The sequence below is a fragment of the Canis lupus genome, chromosome 6, assembly GCF_003254725.2.
Source record: "Canis lupus dingo isolate Sandy chromosome 6, ASM325472v2, whole genome shotgun sequence".
Taxonomy (NCBI): Eukaryota; Metazoa; Chordata; class Mammalia; order Carnivora; family Canidae; genus Canis; species Canis lupus.
Window position 1 is genome coordinate 38,264,146 of NC_064248.1, and position 19,345 is coordinate 38,283,490.

Consider the following 19,345-nt stretch of genomic DNA (forward strand, 5'->3'; position numbering starts at 1 on the left):
CCCCCAATGCAAATATTTCTTGTCTCTAGAAAAATAAGTTACATCCCACCAATGCAACCAGTTGTTCCCGGTGTCTTGACAGCTCTGCCGGTTTCCATCAGTTGACAAATTCATTCCAGCAATCCTTGCCTGAGTATAAATGTGTGGTGCTTTGCACTCTCTTTTGAACAGGTTGTATGGGGGCACCTGAGTGGCTCAGCAGTTGACCGTCTCTGCCTTTGGTTCAGGGCGTGATCCCGGGATCTAGTCCCGCCTCCGGCTCCTTGCGGGGCGCCTGCTTCTCCCTCTGCCTGTGTCTCTCATGAATAAATAAATAAAATCTTAAAAAAAAAAAAGAACAGGTTATATGTAAAATCTTACTGGGTCCCTCCTTAACTGATAAATAAAATCTGAGATGACCTCAGAAAAGTCATTTTACCTTTTGGTGAAAAAACGGTCAGCTTATACATTTATTAAAGTTACTGTATGTTGGGCAGCCCTGGTGGCGCAGCAGTTTAGCGCCGCCTTCAACCCAGGGCGTGATCCTGGAGACCCGGGATCGAGTCCCATGTCGGGCTCCCTGCGTGGGGCCTGCTTTTCCCTCTGCCTGTGTCTCTGCCTGCCTGCCTCTCTCTCTCTCTCAATAAATAAACAAATAAATAAATCTCAAAAAAGTTATTGTATGTTTATCAACTAGATTGAAGGATAGTTCCACCAGGCCAGGAACTTCTCTAGTTTGTTGGGAAAAACCGCAGGAGACTTTGAGACATGCAACGGTGATGGCCATGCTTCCAGCGGAGAGCAGAGCTCAGAGAGCGGGTTCTCCGGAAGCATTGATTCTAGGAGGGTCTCTGTACAGTGGCCTTCAACTAGGCTGTTTTACCCCGTCTGCCCCCTCCATCCTGTGAAAAAGAGGATTCTGAACATTACAGTTTTCTTGCTCTGTAGCATACTGACCAGTTTTGCATCCAATTAGCACACTCCTGACTTCCTATAGATGTCTTTTCTTTGGATTCCCCTTTATTTTTTTCTTTTTTTTAAGATTTTATTTATTTATTCATGAGAGACCCAAAGAGAGAGAGAGAGAGGCAGAGACACAGGCAGAGGGAGAAGCAGGCTCCATGCAGGGAGCCCGACGTGGGACTTGATCCCGGGTCCCCAGGATCAGGCTCTGGGCTGAAGGCAGCGCCAAACCGCTGAGCCACCTGGGCTGCCCTTCAGATTCCCCTTTAAACCACTTTTGACAACCTCTTGGTTTCCTCATTCATTAATGAGTTAAAATTTTTGACACATCCCCATTTTATATTTATTTGGAAGTCATGCCTTTACCTTTTTGAAAATTACGTTTTTAAAAAATTTAAAAAAAAGAATAATTAAAAAAAATAATCTCTCTACCCAGTGTGGGGCTTGAACCCACAGCCCTGAGATCAATAGTCAGATGCTCTATGGACTGAGCCAGCCAAGGACCCCTTGAAAACTACATTTTTAAGATCTTACTAGTATACCCCTCAGTGCCTGGCACATAATGGCAATTTTATGGAATCAACTGATTAAAGAAACAGCTTACAAATTTGTATTTAATAAAGTAAGCTACAAATTCCATTTTTCCCTTTTATATTATTTCAATCTGCTTTTATTATTTTTATTATTATTTTTTAATTATTTTTATTATTATTTTATTATTATTATTATTTTATTATTATTATTTTTAAGATTTTATTTATTTATTACACAGAGAGAGAGATAGAAGCAGAGGGAGAAGCAGGCCCCACACAGGGAGCCCAATGTGGGACTCAATCTCGGGTCTCCAGATCAGGCCCTGGGCCGAAGGCAGACGCTAAACCACTGAGCTACCCGGGCTGCCCTCAATCTGCTTTTATTTTTTTTATTTTTTATTTTTTGTTTTTTCAATCTGCTTTTAAAATGTAACATATTGGGCAGTTTCCCGATGGCTCAACCACTGAGCCACCTAGGTGCCCCTAAAAAAATTCTCTGATTAGTTCCTGAAGTTATATCCCTAGTAGGGAAATCACTAGGCTATAAACTTATTTGATATGTATTGTCAAACTACTTTCTTTTCTAAAAAGACTTTTCTAGAGTTGTGTAGTGATTTCTATTTTTTCCCTTTACCAAATACAAATACAAATATTTTTCCTCGTGTCCTGGCAGTTTGAAGGTTGTCTTCCTTGCCCTTAAGGAATGAAGCACTAGCTCCCCAGTTGCTAATGATGCGGTGTCAGGGCTGAATTCACCAGTAAGGTGTTGCGAAAGAGGGGAGCACTGGTGTGGAGAGCGAGCAGACAGGAAATGTGTCAGCTAGGAACAGGGAAGGGGAAAGATTTCCCCAAGTCTAAGATGGGCAGACCTGCACACCTAGCAAAGTTCCATACAGGTGCCACTCAAATGTCCAGGGGCCCCGGGAAGCCGAGGCTTCACTGGGAGACCCCAGCTCTCAGAGGAGATCCTGTCGTTCACATGCCAGGGCCTGGACTGAAGCCCCATGCTCCCTAAACAGGCAGATTTTCAGCGGGGATGCTCTGACAGGGCCCCAACTGGATGTCCGCTACGGATTGGTAAATAGCCACATCCCTAAGGCCCCCAATTGCCCCAAATGCCCAGGTACTCCAGGCCTCCCCGAGACCGTCCCAAACTCAAACAATTGAAAAATTCATGCCTGGAGGTGTCTAGGTGGCTCAGCCTGTTGCAAAGCCAACTCCTGATTTTGGCTCAGGTCCTGGGATGAACCCCAGGTCAGGCTCCCTGGCGTGAGGACTCTCTTTCCCTCTGTCCTCTCTCTCAAAGAAATCTTTAAAAAAAAAAAAAAAAAAAAAGTTACTGCCTGTTGAGGCAGGGGCCTCTAAGCCTCCTGAGCCTGTTCTGATTGTTTAAATCTGCTTAAAACCGGTTGAGTTTGTTTCATGTTGCTGCTGCACCTGTCCTGGGGGGCAGGGGTGGGGAGCAGTGTGGCAAAGGGAGGAAGGAAGACTGAGCTGAAGGCATTAATTTCCTGTCCACTTCTCCAGCGGGCTCCCAACCTGGTTAACCCTCCAAGTCCTCCCTAACTTGCTAACTCTGGGCCCTCCATCTGTTCTAGATGCATAATACGCAGAGCAGCCCTGGCCGGTGACGCCTGTCGCAGCTCCAGGACCGTGCGGACTTTGGTTCCAACAACGGCTGGCTGCCATACTCAACACGTGGCCTCGCTTCCTCCTTATTCTGCTCAAAGCATCGTCCTCCCCACTGTACAGATGAAGAAATGAGCTCAGACGGGAGCAGGGAGCAGTGGGGAAGCATAGGGCCAGGAGTCAGACGCCCCAGGGCCATTGCAAGATCTCGATAAGCCTGGAGCATTCTCACTTCCGAAGCACTGACCACAGGGCATGGATCACAGGCACACACCTCTCTCCAGAGTAAATGCAATGGGCCCCTAAATATTCTGTGGGTTGCAGCTGGCTGGGGAGCAGTAATGCTTCTGAGGTATTTTTTTTTTTTAATTTTCATTTATTTATGATAGTCACACAGAGAGAGAGAGGCAGAGACACAGGCAGAGGGAGAAGCAGGCTCCATGCACCAGGAGCCCGATATGGGATTTGATCCCGGGTCTCCAGGATCGCGCCCTGGGCCAAAGCAGGCGCCAAACCGCTGCGCCACCCAGGGATCCCGCTTCTGAGGTATTAATAAGCATCTATTCGTTTCAATTTGGCAGCTCCTTCTTCCTATGTAAGAATAAGAGGTGTTTTTCAGGACTCGGTCCTTTTTATGAGCTCCGCGGTGCTGTAATTCTGGAAGGCTAACCGAGCTGAAAAGGTGGCCTTCTCGGGGCAAGCCCACTACTCCCCCCCACCCCGAAATATGACCCCCATCCTACACAGAAGCAAACCCTTTACAGGATTCCTTTGAGGACAATTAACCAAGGACCGTGACTGGTGACTCACACGGGTGAAGCAAGTAACGTGACTGTATTTTGGGGCTTGATCATGCCAGGAACACCTGGCCAGGGAAACAAAAGCTGCAAACAACCGGACTCTCTTGACTTCACAAAAATCCATTTAAAAATCGCACAAGTCTCGGGGCGCCCGGGTGGCTCAGTGGATTAAGCATCTGCTTTTGGCTGGGGTCATGATCTCTGGGTCCTGGGATCGAGCCCCATGTCGGGCTCCCTGCTCAACGGGGGACCTGCTTCTGCCCCACCCCCTCGCTCGTGTTCCCTCTCAAATAAAAAATCTTAAAAAAAAGCAAAAAACCCCAACTGCACAACTTTCAACAGGTAGCATTAAGCTCCAACTGCAGCTCCAAGGCCAAGACCGTCACCTTACCGGGACCGCAGATCCCGAACCACGTGCCTAACAATCCTCAGCTGTGTAGCCGAGCCTCCCCAATCCTAATAAAGCCCGCATCCGGAAGCCCTCTCACAGGGGCCCCGAACCTCCACGCCTCCGCCCGCACCCCACCTCCTCCCGCCTCAACTCTTCCAAGACCGGGCTCTCCCGGGGCGAGACAAGCGGCAGGCGGGCGCGGCCGGCGGCGGGGAGCACCACCCGCCAGCAAGGAAGAAAAGCGGCAGAAAGCGCGGCCCGGCGGCGGCCATGCCCCGCGCGGTCGGCCACGGGGCGAGAAGGCGGCCCCTCGGCCCGCCCGGCCCTCCGCACGGACGCAGCGGGACTCAGGACACCGCCGGCGGAAGTGCGCCCACCGCGCGGGGCGTGCCGGGAAGCCGCCGGCCGACTTCCGGCCGCAGAGGCTGCCGGGCGGGGGTGTGCGCGCGGCGCCGCCACGCGTGGGGCGGCAGGCAGAGGAGGGCGCGCCCCCCGAGACACGCAGCGTCCGCTGAGCTGGCCGCCCCCTGTTCAGGGTCTTTAAAAGCCGTAACTGAAAACACTTCCGTCCTCTCGGGATTGAGCACTTTAAAAACAGCGAATAAAACCGCTCTTCCTAAGCCTTGTGCTGCCTTCACTGCGACCTGTTGTTGACGTTTCCGTACGTGTCGCGTCCGCACCGCGGGCCGGGGGACCTGACTTCCGACCCTACAGCCAGTGCCCGTGGTGGCAGCTCGAGCGCAGCGAGGACGCGACGGTTCCCGCCGCTCACGCCGCCAGGTTAGGCCGTGGGTGGGGCCGCGAGCACCCTGCTGTTGTAAACTCTCAGGCCATTGGAGGAAGCCGGGAGGTCTAAGTACGGGGGCTTCTCATTGGCTGGGCTGTGGCAGTCTCCCATTGGCTGTGCCGTTGCCGCGACAGGAGGAAAGCTTCCTCCCGCTGCGGTAGTAAAGGAGCGTCCACCTGCCAGGTGTGACTCTCCCTGCTGGGGCGGCTCTTCCGGAGAAACGGGGCTAAGAGCGCCTCCTGCTGGCGTCCTGACTGCATTCTAAAGGTGGTTTCCTTTTTATCAACTTTTTTTTTTCTTTTAAGATTTTATTTATTTGTTTGAGAGAGTGAGCATGAGTGGGAGAGGAGGCAGAAGGAGAAGCAGACCCCTCGCTGAGCAGGAAGCCCGATGCGGGGTTCGATCCCAGGATCCCAGAGATCATGACCTGAGCCGAAGGCCGACACTTAACTGACGGAGCCATCCAGGGACCCTTATCAATTTTCATTATAAAAATTGGTGGATTCTGGCAATCACCCCACCCCACCCCACTCCCCAGAGCTGCTGCTTAAGCAGTCCCCAGCACATCACTTGGGTCAGACAGTGGCCAGGGTGGACATTCAAGAAAATAAGGGTCCGGGCTTCTTTGGGACCAGCATAGGAACGGAATCAGCCTCATCTTTATTAAGGCCCAATGCAGGTCCTGACCATGCTGCTCAGTGTATGTTTGAAGAAGGGAGAGAGGAAATTATGTGCTACCCTGGGCTGTCAGTTTACTTAAGGTCAGCTTGCCTAACCCTGGCCCTGACTGTGACTCTCACCTGACCTTTCTCTAACTGTCCTAACAGCCTTCACTGCACATGGGCAAGGCCTTGAATGCCAACACTCGAAGGAGTTTCCCTGGTGAATGTCAGCCAGGAAAGGATTTTGAATTGGGGTGATATAATGCAAACTTTGCTTTTGGATGAGAATCAGGCCCATACGGAGGACACGCTGAGGAGAGGAAATGAACAGACACCAGGAGACCTGCCTGTGCATTCAGGACTTTGTTCAGTACTCACTGTGGTGGACCTGAGGAGGTATAGGGCTGCAGAGATGAGGGTGAGCCACAATGCATGACCCCAGGGAGTTCACTAATGGGGCAAGAAATAATAAACAGATAATTACTATGAGTGTGATAAGTGCATTGAAAAACACAGATCAAAGTGCCAAGGGGTGACTCATTCTTTCTGGAGGAGGTAAGGAAGCTGTCACCCAGCCCGGACAAGTGGGGCTTGTAGGCAGAGGGAAGTTGTCAAAAGAAGGAAGAGGGTGGAGCTCCTGGGCTGACAAACTTGCCCTGGCAAAGGCCAGTGTTTGTAGAGGGCCTAGGAGACTGGGCTAGAACAGAGAGGCTGGGCCTGGTGGGGGTGAGGTGGGCATGGGTGTGGAAGATGGCTGCTGAGGCTGAGTAGGAAGGTGGGCTATGGGGTCAAGGAGCCAGTCCCGACAGAGAGGGGTCAGGATGTGTTCCCCATTATTCTCCAGACATGAACTCCACGTCTGCAGTGACACTTAACTTTTCAGATGTATATCCCACCTTCCTTCTGTGCTCCCACCAGAAAGGAAGACTGCACACAGTATGGCTGAAGGCTCCTGACTCCATATCTGGTACCCCTCCCCTTATGCCCCAAACTCTCATCTAACACACAGATACTCTCTATCTCTCATTTACACACTTTTTAAAAAATTTTACCCAAATTTGTTGTCTAGTTGAATGTATGACTCAATATCATTCCATAGGACAAATTCAAAAAATAAAACTTTGAATAGCATTTACATTTAAATATTATTTTTTTTAAGATTTTATTTATTTATTCATGAGAGACACACGCACACACACACACACACAGAAGCAGAGGGAGAAGCAGGCTCCATGGAGGGAGCCTGATGCGGGACTCAATCCTGGGACTCCAGGATCACGCCCTGGGCTGAAGGCAGGCACTAAAATGCTGAGCCACCCAGGATCCCCTACATTTAAATATTTTCATCTTTATGGCATTGGCATTCGGTTTGTGCATTCCAGGGTTCTAAACACTTCTATATTTTTTCCAATGTATTTGTACCTTAGGGTTTAAAACCATTTTTGTGAATGATGGAAAGTACAGAGATATTGTATATTCGCTGATTTTTTTTTCAATGGTGTTTACGGGATAATCATTTCATTCCCCACTGATTTGAAGTGGCATTGAAATAAGATGCATTTGTGTGTATTTGTTAGGATATACACACTTTATACAGAAAGATCACAGATACAGAAAGACTGTATGACCTCACTTATATGTGAAATCTGAAAAGGTCACAGGAGCATAGTGGTAGTTGCTGGGGCTATGGGGTGGGGGAAATGGGGAGACGTTGGTTAAAGAGTACAAGCTTCTGGTTATAAGATTAATAAGTTCTAGGGATCTAATATAGAGCTCCTTCACCGTAGTTAATAATAGTGCATTGTGTACTTGAAGTTTGCTAAGAGATTACATACACCTCAAGTGTTCTCACAACACACAAAGTTACTACAGGTGGTGATGGATGTGTTAATTAGCTTAATTGTGGTAATCATGTCACAATGTATACATATACGAAGCCACGTTGTACACTGTAAATATATGCAATTCTTATTTGCTAATTATACTTCAATGAAGCTGGAAGAATAAATAAGTAGATAAATAAATATTTATAAAAAGAGAAAGGGTAAACAGACGATACGGTCTAGCAAAGGTGAATCTATTTTACACATTTTTCGAGGCAAATTCATTAGCAGATCAGCAGGTCTGGTTGTTCTGTCCCTGAGTAGGTTTTGTAGAGATAACAAAGAAAACGATGCCCTTGTTTATGGATTCTGAGAAAATCCTGACAATCATGTGGTGGACACAGATGACAGGTCACAGGATGTCTGGCCTCGTCCTGACAGCAACTTTTCTGCTCACCCAGTTGTGTGCCATTTCCCTTATTAGACTTTCTCAACAACACCCCCCCTCCTGAAGAAAATCCCACAAGCTCTTAAAAGACCACATTTGACCATTGAGGCTTTGGTCTTTTGTTGACATGCTGTGATTCGTTGGATGCCTGCCTGCTCAGAATAACGGTTCTGTGGCGGCATCTGAGCACCACGTATCAGAGTGCAGAAGGGCAGAATGGCCTGAGAACGATCCCAAGCATTGTGAGAGACAAGCGGAGCGTATTTTGTATTCGGTGTTTCAGTCAACCAAGACCTAACAAGGACAACAAATGCCAAAGGTCAGACTGGCCAATGTCCTCAAGTGGCTTTTAAAAACTAACGGTTGGGGTGCCCAAGTGGCTCAGTCTGGTAAGCGTCTGCCTTCAGCTCAGGTCATGATCCAGGGGTCCTGGGATCGAGCCCCATGTCTGGCTCCTGGCTCAGCGGGGGAGTCTGCTTCTCCTTCTGTCCCTCTCCCATGCTCTCTCAAAAATAAATAAATATACTTTTTTTAAAAAAATAAAAAACTAATTATTGGTTTTAAGTCTTATTTGGGTGAGAGATAAATTACAGGTACAGTTTTTTTTTTTGGTGCACAGTTTAAAAAAAAAGATTTTATGTATTATTTTAGAGAAAAAGAGCGCACAAGCAGGGTGGGCAGGCAGAGGGAGACAGAGAAGCAGTCTTCCCCGCTGAGCAGGGAGCCCAACACGTGGCTCCATCCCAGGGCTCACGGATCATGACCTGAGCTGAAGGCAGATGTACAAACGCCCAACTGACGCGGCCATCCAGGTGCCCCGATTCCTCACTTTCTACAGGTAAGAAAGGTTAGCAGAGGAAGCTATTCCACTATGGACAGGGACCATTCCTAAGGAGGACGGATGATTCGGAAACTGGAGCCCACGGCCTGGAGGGTGGCACGGAGGGTCACGGAGCACCACTGCCAGGGACTCCGGACAAGCCACACTCCCTGCTCCCTGGCGGAGAAGGGAGCAGCACATGCCCGCTGGATTTCAGACGTCGACCAGCGACTGCTATGTGTGCTGGTGGACGACGGTTGTGCTGCCCCTGGCTCGCCAGGGGTGTTGGGTGCCAGGTGAACTCAGGTTCGCAGGTCCTCAGAGTGGGAGCAGCCGCATCCCTGAAGGCTCCACCGCACCTGAATTTGGTTTAGTTGACAAGATCCTGGAGCTCGAGGTGGGCTGATGGCAGCATGGAATGAGGCTTTGGGGGCCCTGGGTGGGCCTCGCAGCCTACTTCTTAGGTCTGCTTCCTCTCTTAACTTGACCCCCGCCCCCTGAAGTTAATGACTGCTTTTGTTGGGGGTGTTCATTTTTGTTTGCACCTACCTTCACTTTCCAAAGCCCTGCAAGGTCAATCCCATTAGCGACTAAGTCCCCACTTCTCCTTGTTGGCTGCATCCCTCCTTGGGATGCCCGTCTTCCTCCTGTCTGGGACATCCCTTCACTGTCATCCTTGGAATCCCGTTTGCCTTTCTCTCGGCTTGTACACCCTGCCCGGGTCCCATGTCTTCCTCTGCCTCCGTTTCCAGGTGGAGCACATCCTCCGGTAGGCTCATCAGTGAGAAAAGACTGCAGTGACAGAGGGCACGATGGTAACGATGTCGGCCTGCCTGTTGCTTGTGTCCCGGTGTCCCTGTGAGGCCTGCCTGCCCTCTGCGTGGGGCACAGCGGTCACCCCGGCACACCCCTTCTCCGGCATCCTAGAGGTTCCCCTCACCACTCTTCTGTGATTCGGCTCTGTGTTCCTCGGCCCACATTTCCCCACTGCTTGGTGCACTCCTCCCGAAGGGCACATCCTTCGTCCGGGCTTCCCAAGAACAGTGTGTGGGGGCTACCGAGATGTGCCTGAAAATGTCTTTTTTTTTTTTTCCAAAAATGTCTTTATTTTAATGTCTCCCGCTTACTGAGAGTGTGCTTCTTACTCATCAACATCTTTCCCTCTTCCTCCTTTCTGTTAACAAACTCTATCCTGTGGCCACGTGGAGGCCAGCTGACCTGCCTGGACCCATCCCAGGGCCAGGACACACGGGCCACTTTATGTCCTCTCCTGGGACGGTTTATCTGAATGGGGCAGAAAAGGAGCTCTGGCCCTCCCACCAGGTTCCTTAGGGGAGAGATTCTAGCTGGCGGCCACAGTCCTGGAGCATGACTCATCCTGGGGACTTGGGAAGGTGGCGCACTGCTGGGAGAGGCAGAGCGTCCTGGGCGTGAGCAGGACCACCGTCACCACCACCGTCAGCACCTGCCTCTCTTCCTTCAACTGGAGCATCACAGAAAGCTTCCATGGACCGGGTCCCACCAGCTCACCAAAGGTCCCCTGAACATCCCTCCTGTTCCATGAATCAAGGCCGGTTTCCCGTCCGCCTGCTTTTGAAGGAAATCCATCTAATGACAGACACGCTCCCAGCTTGTCTGCTGAACTTTCTGCTGCCTTTTCTTTTGGGAGTTGGAGGATGTGGCTGCTGCTGTTGTTACAAAAGTTAAAACGTTTTCATCATTATCATACTACTGAATTCTCCTTGCCAGACTAGTTTTTATTTTGTTTGGTTTCTTGTGTTTGCAACTATACATGTAACGTAGCCCATTAACACTTTAATGCTTCTCCTGTATTTAGGATTTTCCTCTTGTAACATCCTGGCCACGGTGAAGTCACCAAGTCAGGGGGAAGAGCCGAAGCCGAGCCCCGCTGAGCCGCCGGCAGCCCGCCCGCCACCGGGAGGAGGAGCTGCGCCCGCCAGACCGCATTCCTGCTCCACCTGCTGACCCCGAGCGAGCTCTGGCCCCTCCCGCCGCGGCTTCTATTTGCATCTACTTCTCAGCAAAGCCTATTAGTCAGATTGGTTCTCATTTGGAAACACTTTCCACAGTTTAGACGTTTTTCCCTTTATTTTTTAAAAATATTTTATTTATTTATTCATGAGAGAGGCAGAGACACAGGCGGAGGGAGAAGCAGGCTCCACGCAGGGAGCCCGACGTGGGACTCGATTCCGGGTCCCCAGGATCACACCCTGGGCCGAAGGCAGGCGCTGAACCGCTGAGCCACCCAGGGATCCCGTTTTTCCCTTTAAAGTGTGCCTCGTGGCCGCCTCCACGCCGGGGGCTGCGGCTGGAAGTGTGGGCACCGCGCGTGCTCAGGAAGCCGAGCGCCGGGGGGTGGGGGGATGAGCAGGGGGGCGACGGCACGCACCCTCCGCGGGGAGGGGAGGTCCCGGGGAGAGACTCTGCGCCCCGCAGCCCGCGGCCACCAGGGGGCAGGCCCGCGTCGACCAGCGGCGCCCCGCGGACGGGCCGGGGACTGGGTACTGCGGGGTGGCGGCGGGGCCGCAGCACACCCAGCGCTCCCCGCACCCGCTCCCGGTCCGCGCACCGCCCCCCGCACCGCAGGCGGGGAAACTGAGGCAGACGCGGCCTGCCGCCCGGCGCCCACCGCACCCCGCCCCGAGCCCGGCTCTGACGTCAGCCCCTTGCTCCAAATAACTTCCTCCGGAGCCGCTTCCGCCGCGGCCGCACGTCCAGGAGCCCGGCCCGCCGCGCCCAAGGCAGGGGCGCCCCGGACGCTCCTCCCGGCCCGGCCTTCCCAGAACCCGCTTCCGCCCCGCCCGCCGGCCCGGCCCGCGGATGCCGGGAAGCCCCCCGCCCGCCGCGCGGGAGGAGGGTGCAGCCCCGGGAGGGGGCGCTGGACCTCTCCTGCCCTTAGCAGCTAAGCCGCAGGCCGCACCGAGCTGTCCACGGATGCCCGCGTAGGAGTGGATGCTCAATAAATCAATGAATGAACCAGTGAACGAATGAATGAAACGGAGGGTCCGGCGGGCAGGCTGCGGTCGGCTTAGGCGGGGCCTGGGGCCAGCGGGGCGGGGGGATGTCTGGTCGGGACTCGGGGAATCCCAGGCCACACGCACCCAAATGGGGCAGGCACAGCCGGCCCCACAACCCGTCGGTATTTTGGGGTGAGGGATCTGGTGCCTCGAGGTTCAGGGACAGGTCATGGAGAAGTTTGGGTTCTGGGGCACCTCCTTCCGGCTGAGAGGACCTGGGCAGGCCTGGCCGACAGGTCGGGTGGCATAGCCGAGCCGACACTCACCTCCAGCATAAAACCCCACTTCATGGAGCCGTGTGCCTGGAGCTGGTGCTCACCGGCCTCCCGCTCACTGCCCCCCAACCGGTGCCCCAGCCAGGCCGAGACCATGCGGCACCTGCCAGCCCTGGCCCTGCTCCTGCTGCTGCTGGGGTTTGGTGAGTACTGGACAATGCAGAAAGCCGGTCCCCCTCCGGGCAGAGGGGCGCCCTCTGACCTGCCCGGAGCTCCAGCCAAATTCCCCACTCCCTGGACAGGCCTTTAGCTGCCGCACAGGCTCCCTTTCCTGCCCTGGCCCACGGGGGCCCTGCGGAGCAGGTGGGAAGGCTCTGAGGTTCACTCCTGGGGCTGTGACCCGCAGAAGGGAGGACGGGGCTGGGGGCGCAGGTCCCAGGACTCAGGCAGAAGCATGGGGGGCTCTCCTTCCCCTGACTCCTACCTCGTCTTTGGTGCTCAGGGGCCAAGCTCTGGGCTTGGGGCTTCTGCTTCCTCCCACCTCAGTCTCTTCCTGTCCCCAGTTACAGACACGGGCTGCAATGTACAGGATCTGAACTTGGGGCCCCTGGGCTTCGAAGCCTTGGGTCACCCTCTGCTGGGCCAGGGGAGGCTCACCTGGGAGTGGGGAGCTGCGGGTGCAGCAGGCTCCTGCTCCCACCAGACAGGGAGGGTGTGTGGGGAGGAGCAAGCCTGTGTCCCCTTCCCTTCTCTCGGTCCTGGCTCAGGGTCGGCAGGTGGCAGCCGGGGAACCCCACCCGCCAGGCCCCTTCCCACAGGCTGCGCTGCTCCCTGCCAGGGAAACCCTCCCGCATTCCTGGGCTAGCCTGGCCAGCCTGGTGCCACCTCACTTCCCTGTCCTCAAGTCACCTCCCAGGGCTGGGCCAGGTCACCCCAGGCTTGGACTCTGCTGGGGCTCCAGACCTCCTACCAGGGGTCCGAGGACACCAGGGCAGCACTTCAGTGGGGGGGGTTCCAGTCTTCCTGGGCTCCCCAGGGCCCCCCAACCCTTGCCCCCTGGCTTCTGCCTCCTGGCTTCCTGGCACAAGGATAGTGAGGTTTTTGGGGGGAGCCGGTCTCCAGCAGGGGTGTAAGCTGCCACTGCTCCCAGTGGGGTGAGTAATCCCGGTCGGTCACTGCCTGCTTCTGGCTCACAGCTGGGAGCAGGGGTCGTGGGCTCCTTCAAGAACATCCTCACCCCCACCTCCTAGAACCTCGGGTCTCCCCCCACCAGCTGAGCCCTGACCAGCTGCAGGAGCATGGGGGCCCTGGGCCCACACGAGGTGCCCGGCACCCCTGGGCAGCTCACCCAGCCCCCGACAGGGCACCCGCCCCGCAGAGCCTAGCGCTCCACAGTGCCCGCCCCAGTCCGGCCCGCCCCCACAGCTCTTCTGTCCCTCTACACGATCCCTGGGCTCAGGCCCCCTGGAAGGGGGGAGCCCTGTGGAATGCGGGTGAGATGAGACTATGATATCAGTTCCACGGCAAGGTGGGCAGAGCTCTGCGTGGCCCAGCGGGAGGATGGCGAGCTCAGGAGCAGGAGCCAGGCTTCCTAGACAGACAGCAGAAGCAAGGAGGGCTGCTTGGAGGAAGTGGCATTTCACTTAGGCCTTGATCTGGATTAGGACCTACAGTATTTGGGCCAGCAGAGTCCAGGAGGAAAGGGCCCCCAGGTAGAGGGGTGTCATTAGCGAGCGCTCAGGGGTCAGAGGGCTTGGCCTGAATGAGAAGCAGAGCTGCACTCAGCTGCTTTGAGGACTTTTGCAGACTCAAGGTGGGGGAGGGGCCCACCAGGCCACGGGGGTGTGAGCTCGATCCTGGGTGTGAGGGGAGGGGGGCTGGCTGCGGGGGGCACCAGAAGACCCTGGAAAGTCTCCACAGGGAGGGGAGGAGTCCGAGGGAACGTTAGTGTGGAATCTTCTGGAAGACAGCACTCTGCCCCCAGGCTTCCACCTGGCACCCCTACTGTGAAGAGTGCCCAGTCCTGCCTGTGCCTGCTCAGCCTCCAGGGTCCACCTCCTCCACTCCATGGTCCAGCAGGGAGGAATGGGGTCCTTGTAAAAACCCCCGGGGGCTAGCCCAACCGCTTCCTGCCCTGCAGCCTCTCCCTGCAACCTCTCCCCACTGTGGGACGGGTTACTTGGGGTCCAAGAGCGAACTTGCCACACCCTCTGGTCTCCAAAGGGGTCAGGCTGAGGTGGGGAGGAGCTGTCCCGAGCCGCCCCAGCTCTGATCAGATTCGCCCCCGGTGACCCAGATACAGCGCTGGGGGCGCGGGGAGACCTGCAGGTGCTGCTGGCCCTGGGCTGGGGTGTCGAGGCTGGGGCGGAGGTTCTCGTGAGGCCCAAGAGTAGGCCCTGTGTCTGCATCGAGATGGATCCCGGGGAGACGGGCCCTACTCTGACCCCGCTGCCTGTCCCCTCAGCTGGGGGAGGTGGCTTCTCCCCACGACCTGGGGACCACAGACGCCTGCGTGAGACTCCAGGGAGAACAGACTGTGTGTGAGCAGCTCTGGGGCCTCTTCCCGGATCCCAGCTCCAGCGTGTTCCAGGGTCGGGTGACAGCGCCCAAACAGGCCCAGAGCTTCCAGACGAGCACGGGGTTGGGGGTGAGAAGCTGTCCTGCCCCCGAGGCAGGCCACAGTGGGCTCCTGTGCGGCAGGCAGTCTGCCCCTGCAGATGCGCCCCGGGCCCTCCCTGCCGGGTCCCTGCGGGGACCGTCCTTGTGTCCTCAGGAGGCTGGGAGCGGAGCAGAGGAAGGCCTACACTGGCCAGCGGTGGGCAGGCTTTGGCAAAGCTGGCTGACCACCTTTTTTTTCTCACCTCCAGGGGCTCAGGGAGCCGAGGTATCACACGGTAAGCACCCAGGGCCCTTGGATGGGGGGACAGAGGAGGGGGCTGGTCTGAGGGCTGCAAGACGGGCCAGAGGCTCACCATCCCCCGGAGTGAGACCCAGAAGCCAGAGGTGGGGTACAGGGAACCCCAAAGGAAGGAACGGCTGTGGCTCAACAGCATTAGAGCCAAGACGGGGGACGGAGGGAAGTCTGCCCCGCAGCGCAGACGGCACGGGAGCCCCCGGAGGCAGGGGGCGGTGGCTGCAGGAGGCTCAGGACAACTGGAGACCATTCTGCTGTAACAGTGCAGACCCCTTGGGGTCACCTGCGTGCGGGGGGCCCCTCCGGGAGCCTGCTTGCTGGGCTCCGGGATAACTCCCTGACGTGCCTCGCCGGCACCCTCTCTGTGTCTCGTGACCGAGAGGCGGGTCTGACGTCGCTGGGTCAGAGGTGAAGGGCAGGGGCACGTTCCCAAGGCCGGAGGGGTGTGCCTGTGACCCGGCACCCACAGCCCTGACCTGCCCGAGGGCTCAGCGCGGGTCAAGGGTAGGGAGGACCCAGGGTTGGGGAGAAACTGGAGGCTAGAGTGCGGGGTTGGGAGCTGCAAGGGCCCCGAGTGAGCGCCTCCTGGCCTCGGCCCTAGTGTGTGGGCGCCCAAGGATGCTGAACCGGATGGTGGGCGGCTGGGACGCCCTGGAGGGCGAGTGGCCCTGGCAGGTCAGCATCCAGCGCAACGGAAGCCACTTCTGCGGGGGCAGCCTCCTCACAGAGCGATGGGTCCTCACGGCAGCGCACTGCTTCTCCAAGTGAGTCACCCCCCCTCCCACGGGGCCCCAGCACCTCGGACAGCGCCACGGGCCCTGGGGGCACCCCTTGGGGGGTGCCTGCCCTCTCCCTTGCCCCCTCCACACCTCGGGCCCAGGACATGCCCCTTCTGCCTGGGCCTCCGCTTCCAGAGGAGCTTTTGGGCTGGCGCAGAATGTCCCTTCCTCCTCTTGGCCCTGTCTGAGGTCACCCAGGCCCCCAGGCCCCTGAACCAGGAACTGGCTGGCCTCGGACCCTCAGGGTTTCCCGAGCGCGGATCTCACCTCCCCCCAGCGCTGCAATTTTTTAGGACTTCCAGTCTTAAATTCAGAAGTGTGGGCTCCGAGGGGGGGGTCACTTGCCCAGGGCTGGTGGGGTGGCCCCCGACTGCACCCTGTGGGTGGCCCCTCTTACAACCCCTTCAATTAGAGATACTTACTGGCCCCATTTGACACTGGGTCACGGAGAACTTGTGGGGCGACTTGCCCAAGACCACCTGGCTGGCATCGGGCAGGAGGGGGAGTGGCTTCGGCTTCTCCCCGTACGGCACGTCCCCCTGGACGTTACTGTTTTGAAGACAGCGTGCAGAGCACCCAGGCACTGTAGCAGAGGAACACCCCTGGCCCCTCCGTCTCCCCAATCTCTGCTGGGTCCCCACCGAGAGGGGCGGTCTCACAGCAGTTCTGCTCTTTCCCGCCAGCACCTCCGAAACCTCCCTGTACCAGGTCCTGCTTGGGGCGCGGCAGCTGGTGAGGCCAGGGCCACACGCCGTGTACGCCCGCGTGAAGCGGGTGGAGAGCAACCCCCTGTACCGGGGCATGGCTTCCAGCGCCGACGTGGCGCTGGTGGAGCTGGAGGCGCCTGTGACCTTCACCAACTACATTCTCCCCGTGTGTGTGCCTGACCCTTCGGGGGCCTTTGAGGCGGGCATGAGCTGCTGGGTCACCGGCTGGGGCAGCCCCAGTGAGGAAGGTAATGGGGTGGCACCACGAGAGAATGGGGGACAGGTCTGGAGAAGGCTCTGGGCTGTCTGTGGGAGGGGCTGCTCCAAACCAGCGCTCTTTCTGCTGATACTGGCACACGTGGATCTCTCCTCGTGGGTGGAGTGGGTGGGAAAGCAGCAGACGGGGGACGGTAAGGCGTGGGCCGCAGAGCGGTGGCCCTCCCTGAGACGGCGCTGAGCTGCAGGCTGTCTCTCGCCCCCAGACCGCCTGCCCAGCCCACGGGTCCTGCAGAAGCTTGCAGTGCCCATCATCGACACGCCCAAGTGTAACCTGCTCTACAGCAAGGACGCCGAGGCTGGCCTCCAGCCCAAAGCCATCAAGGATGACATGCTGTGTGCTGGCTTTGCTGAGGGCAAGAAGGACGCCTGCAAGGTAGGGGCTGGCGTGGGCCATGCCCAAGGCCGAGCCCGGCTCCTGACGTCCAGGCCGGGCCCAGGTGGAGGGGGAGCCAGCCCGGCTGGGACCAGGAGGCCCCTGCAGGCGGGGCCGTGGGCCGCGTCACAGCCCAGCATTCCAGCAGTTGGGAATCAGACTCCTGGGCCCCACCCAGGCTGGATGGTCGGTTCAGGGGTCCAGCGTGGCCAGAAACTTTGAACAAGCCCCTCCAAGGTGAATCAGGGCAGGCAGTTCTGGGGGTGCTGGGAAATGGGCTCCCCCCGCCAGAGAAGGAAGGACCAGCCAGCAGGTGCCAGGCTCAGGGTCCTGGGCAGGGACCTTCCCAGAGGAGCTGAGGGGAGGGCCGGGGACCAGAGTGCGCGCATACCCGTGTGCTGCAGCGGCTGGCTCCTGGGCCTGGGGGCTCTGACCGCGCCCCTGCTTCTCCCACAGGGCGACTCGGGGGGACCCCTGGTATGCCTGGTGGGCCGGTTGTGGTTGCAGGCAGGAGTCATCAGCTGGGGCGAGGGCTGTGCCCGCCGGAACCGCCCAGGTGTCTATATCCGGGTCACCTCCCACCATGACTGGATCCATCGCATCATCCCAAACCTACAATTCCAACAGGCCGAGTTGGGTGGCCAGAAGCGGGGGCCCCAGGTCCAGCAGCACCTCCTGGACTCTGTGCCCCGCCTGGCAGCCCACATGCTCCTCTCAGTCCTCGCGGCCCTCCTGGCCCTCCTCTGAGCCCCGGGACCCACGGTGTACATTTGTAAATAGCGCTCCTGTCCTCTCTGGTCAAATGCCCAGTTGTTTTTTTATTTATGTTTATGCTCCAATAAAAACCTGACCTCAGAGCTGGCTGCCCTGTGGTGCCTCAGGGAGGTGAGGGGAGGCACACGAGGTCGGGGGGTGCTGCTGCAGTGCTGGGTGGGGGCTGAGGCTCCCGGGCGGGAAGGGAGCTGCAGCAGGTGCACTGGACACCCGTCCCCAGATCCGCTCACAGGGGCTTCCCTGCTCCCCTCCCTGCCTCAGGATCTTTGCCAACATGGTCTTCATCAGGAGTATCACCCTGGGGGCAGCACCAGATGCCAGCGGGAAAAGTGGGGGCCCAGTGGAGACCATGGCCGCTCCTGCCTGTGTCTGATTCAGCCCAAGACTTCTCTAACATCGGGAGGAGCAAGGGCTGTTCCCGCTGCCCTGGGGTAACCCACCGCCCCCAGCTCCTTTTCCTCCGCCTCCTCCCTCAGTCTCGACTTCCCAGGGGTGAGTCTAGAACTGTGGGGAACTGGAGGCACTGGGCCCTCCTGCCTCCCAGGGGTGACTGGGTGGTGGTGAACTCACCGAAGGGCAGGGCGGGGACAGGCAGAGACATGGAGACATGCTGTGCCCGCGCCTCCCTCCCAGGCTCCAGACCCCCCCTGCAGCAGCCCAGGGACAGCTCTACTGGGCCACCGGCCAACATCCCAGGAGGCCAGAACCCCCGAAATTTTGGGGAAGCAGGCACCAGCACGAGTCCCCAGCCTAGGCCGTGGAGGTCAGCAGGATAGGGTCTCCCTGCCCAGGCCAAGGCCAGGACCCACTTCCCTCCTCCTTCCACAGGGTTTTGGGTCCAGGCCACACTAGCCAGAGTCTTCAGTGGTTTGTGCAAGGACTGGCGAGAATGCAGAAATGAGCTAGAACCCATCAGCAGCCCTCAGCTCTGCAGGTGGGGGTGGGGGTGGGAGGAGAAAGACTAGGCTGCAGGGGTCCTGAAGGCAGCCCTACAACGAGTTCTGGGAACACGGGCTGGCCTGGGTGGAGGGTGCTTCAAGATTAACTGGTCTCTTGGGGGAGAACCCCTGCAGCCTCTGTGTTGAGAGGCCAAAATGAAACCCACTGTGGGAACCGGACAAAGACCAGGCTTCCTTGGAGGAGGACTTGCCACCCCCATCGACCCCCGCCTCCTCTCATCGGCTGTCCCAGCCTTCTGGTGCCCTGAGGACTCCCACCACCCCCATCCTCTTGCCTCTGCTACAGGGCAGGGGTCTGGTCAGGGTCCTTCCGGGCACAGATGCCAGGACACCCCACCGAGCTAGGTTGGGAGCTCCTGTGTGGGACGGTGGCCAGCATGTGACTCTAGGCACAGTTTCCATCCCCTGGGCTCCCCAAACTCGGGCCCACCCAGACCCAGGGCAGATATTCAAGAGAGTGAAGGAGAAAACA

The 19,345-nt window shown here is 57.1% G+C and overlaps 1 protein-coding gene and 1 long non-coding RNA gene across 2 annotated transcripts; both read left to right on the plus strand.

The window, feature by feature from the left end:
- The first annotated feature begins 4,700 nt into the window (after positions 1-4,700).
- Positions 4,701-10,654, plus strand: LOC118354943 (uncharacterized). Its single transcript, XR_004816432.2, has 3 exons — positions 4,701-5,349; positions 5,910-8,853; positions 9,588-10,654. It is a non-coding gene; the product is annotated as an uncharacterized LOC118354943 (long non-coding RNA).
- A 634-nt stretch (positions 10,655-11,288) lies between these two features.
- On the plus strand, positions 11,289-17,995 carry PRSS27 (serine protease 27). The gene is made up of 6 exons (XM_025416875.3): positions 11,289-12,291; positions 14,956-14,982; positions 15,604-15,766; positions 16,465-16,736; positions 16,971-17,140; positions 17,597-17,995. The coding sequence occupies exons 1-6, from the start codon at positions 12,162-12,164 to the stop codon at positions 17,885-17,887; spliced, it is 1,053 nt and encodes a 350-aa protein (XP_025272660.1). The 5' UTR covers positions 11,289-12,161; the 3' UTR covers positions 17,888-17,995.
- The last annotated feature ends 1,350 nt before the right edge of the window (positions 17,996-19,345 follow it).

Coding starts and splice junctions, on each gene's coding strand:
- PRSS27 (XM_025416875.3), top strand. CDS start 12,162: ATGGAGCCGTGTGCCTGGAGCTGGTGCTCACCGGCCTCCCGCTCACTG. Junction 15,767..16,464: donor GCAGCGCACTGCTTCTCCAA/GTGAGTCACCCC, acceptor CTTTCCCGCCAG/CACCTCCGAAACCTCCCTGT. Junction 17,141..17,596: donor GCAAGAAGGACGCCTGCAAG/GTAGGGGCTGGC, acceptor CTTCTCCCACAG/GGCGACTCGGGGGGACCCCT.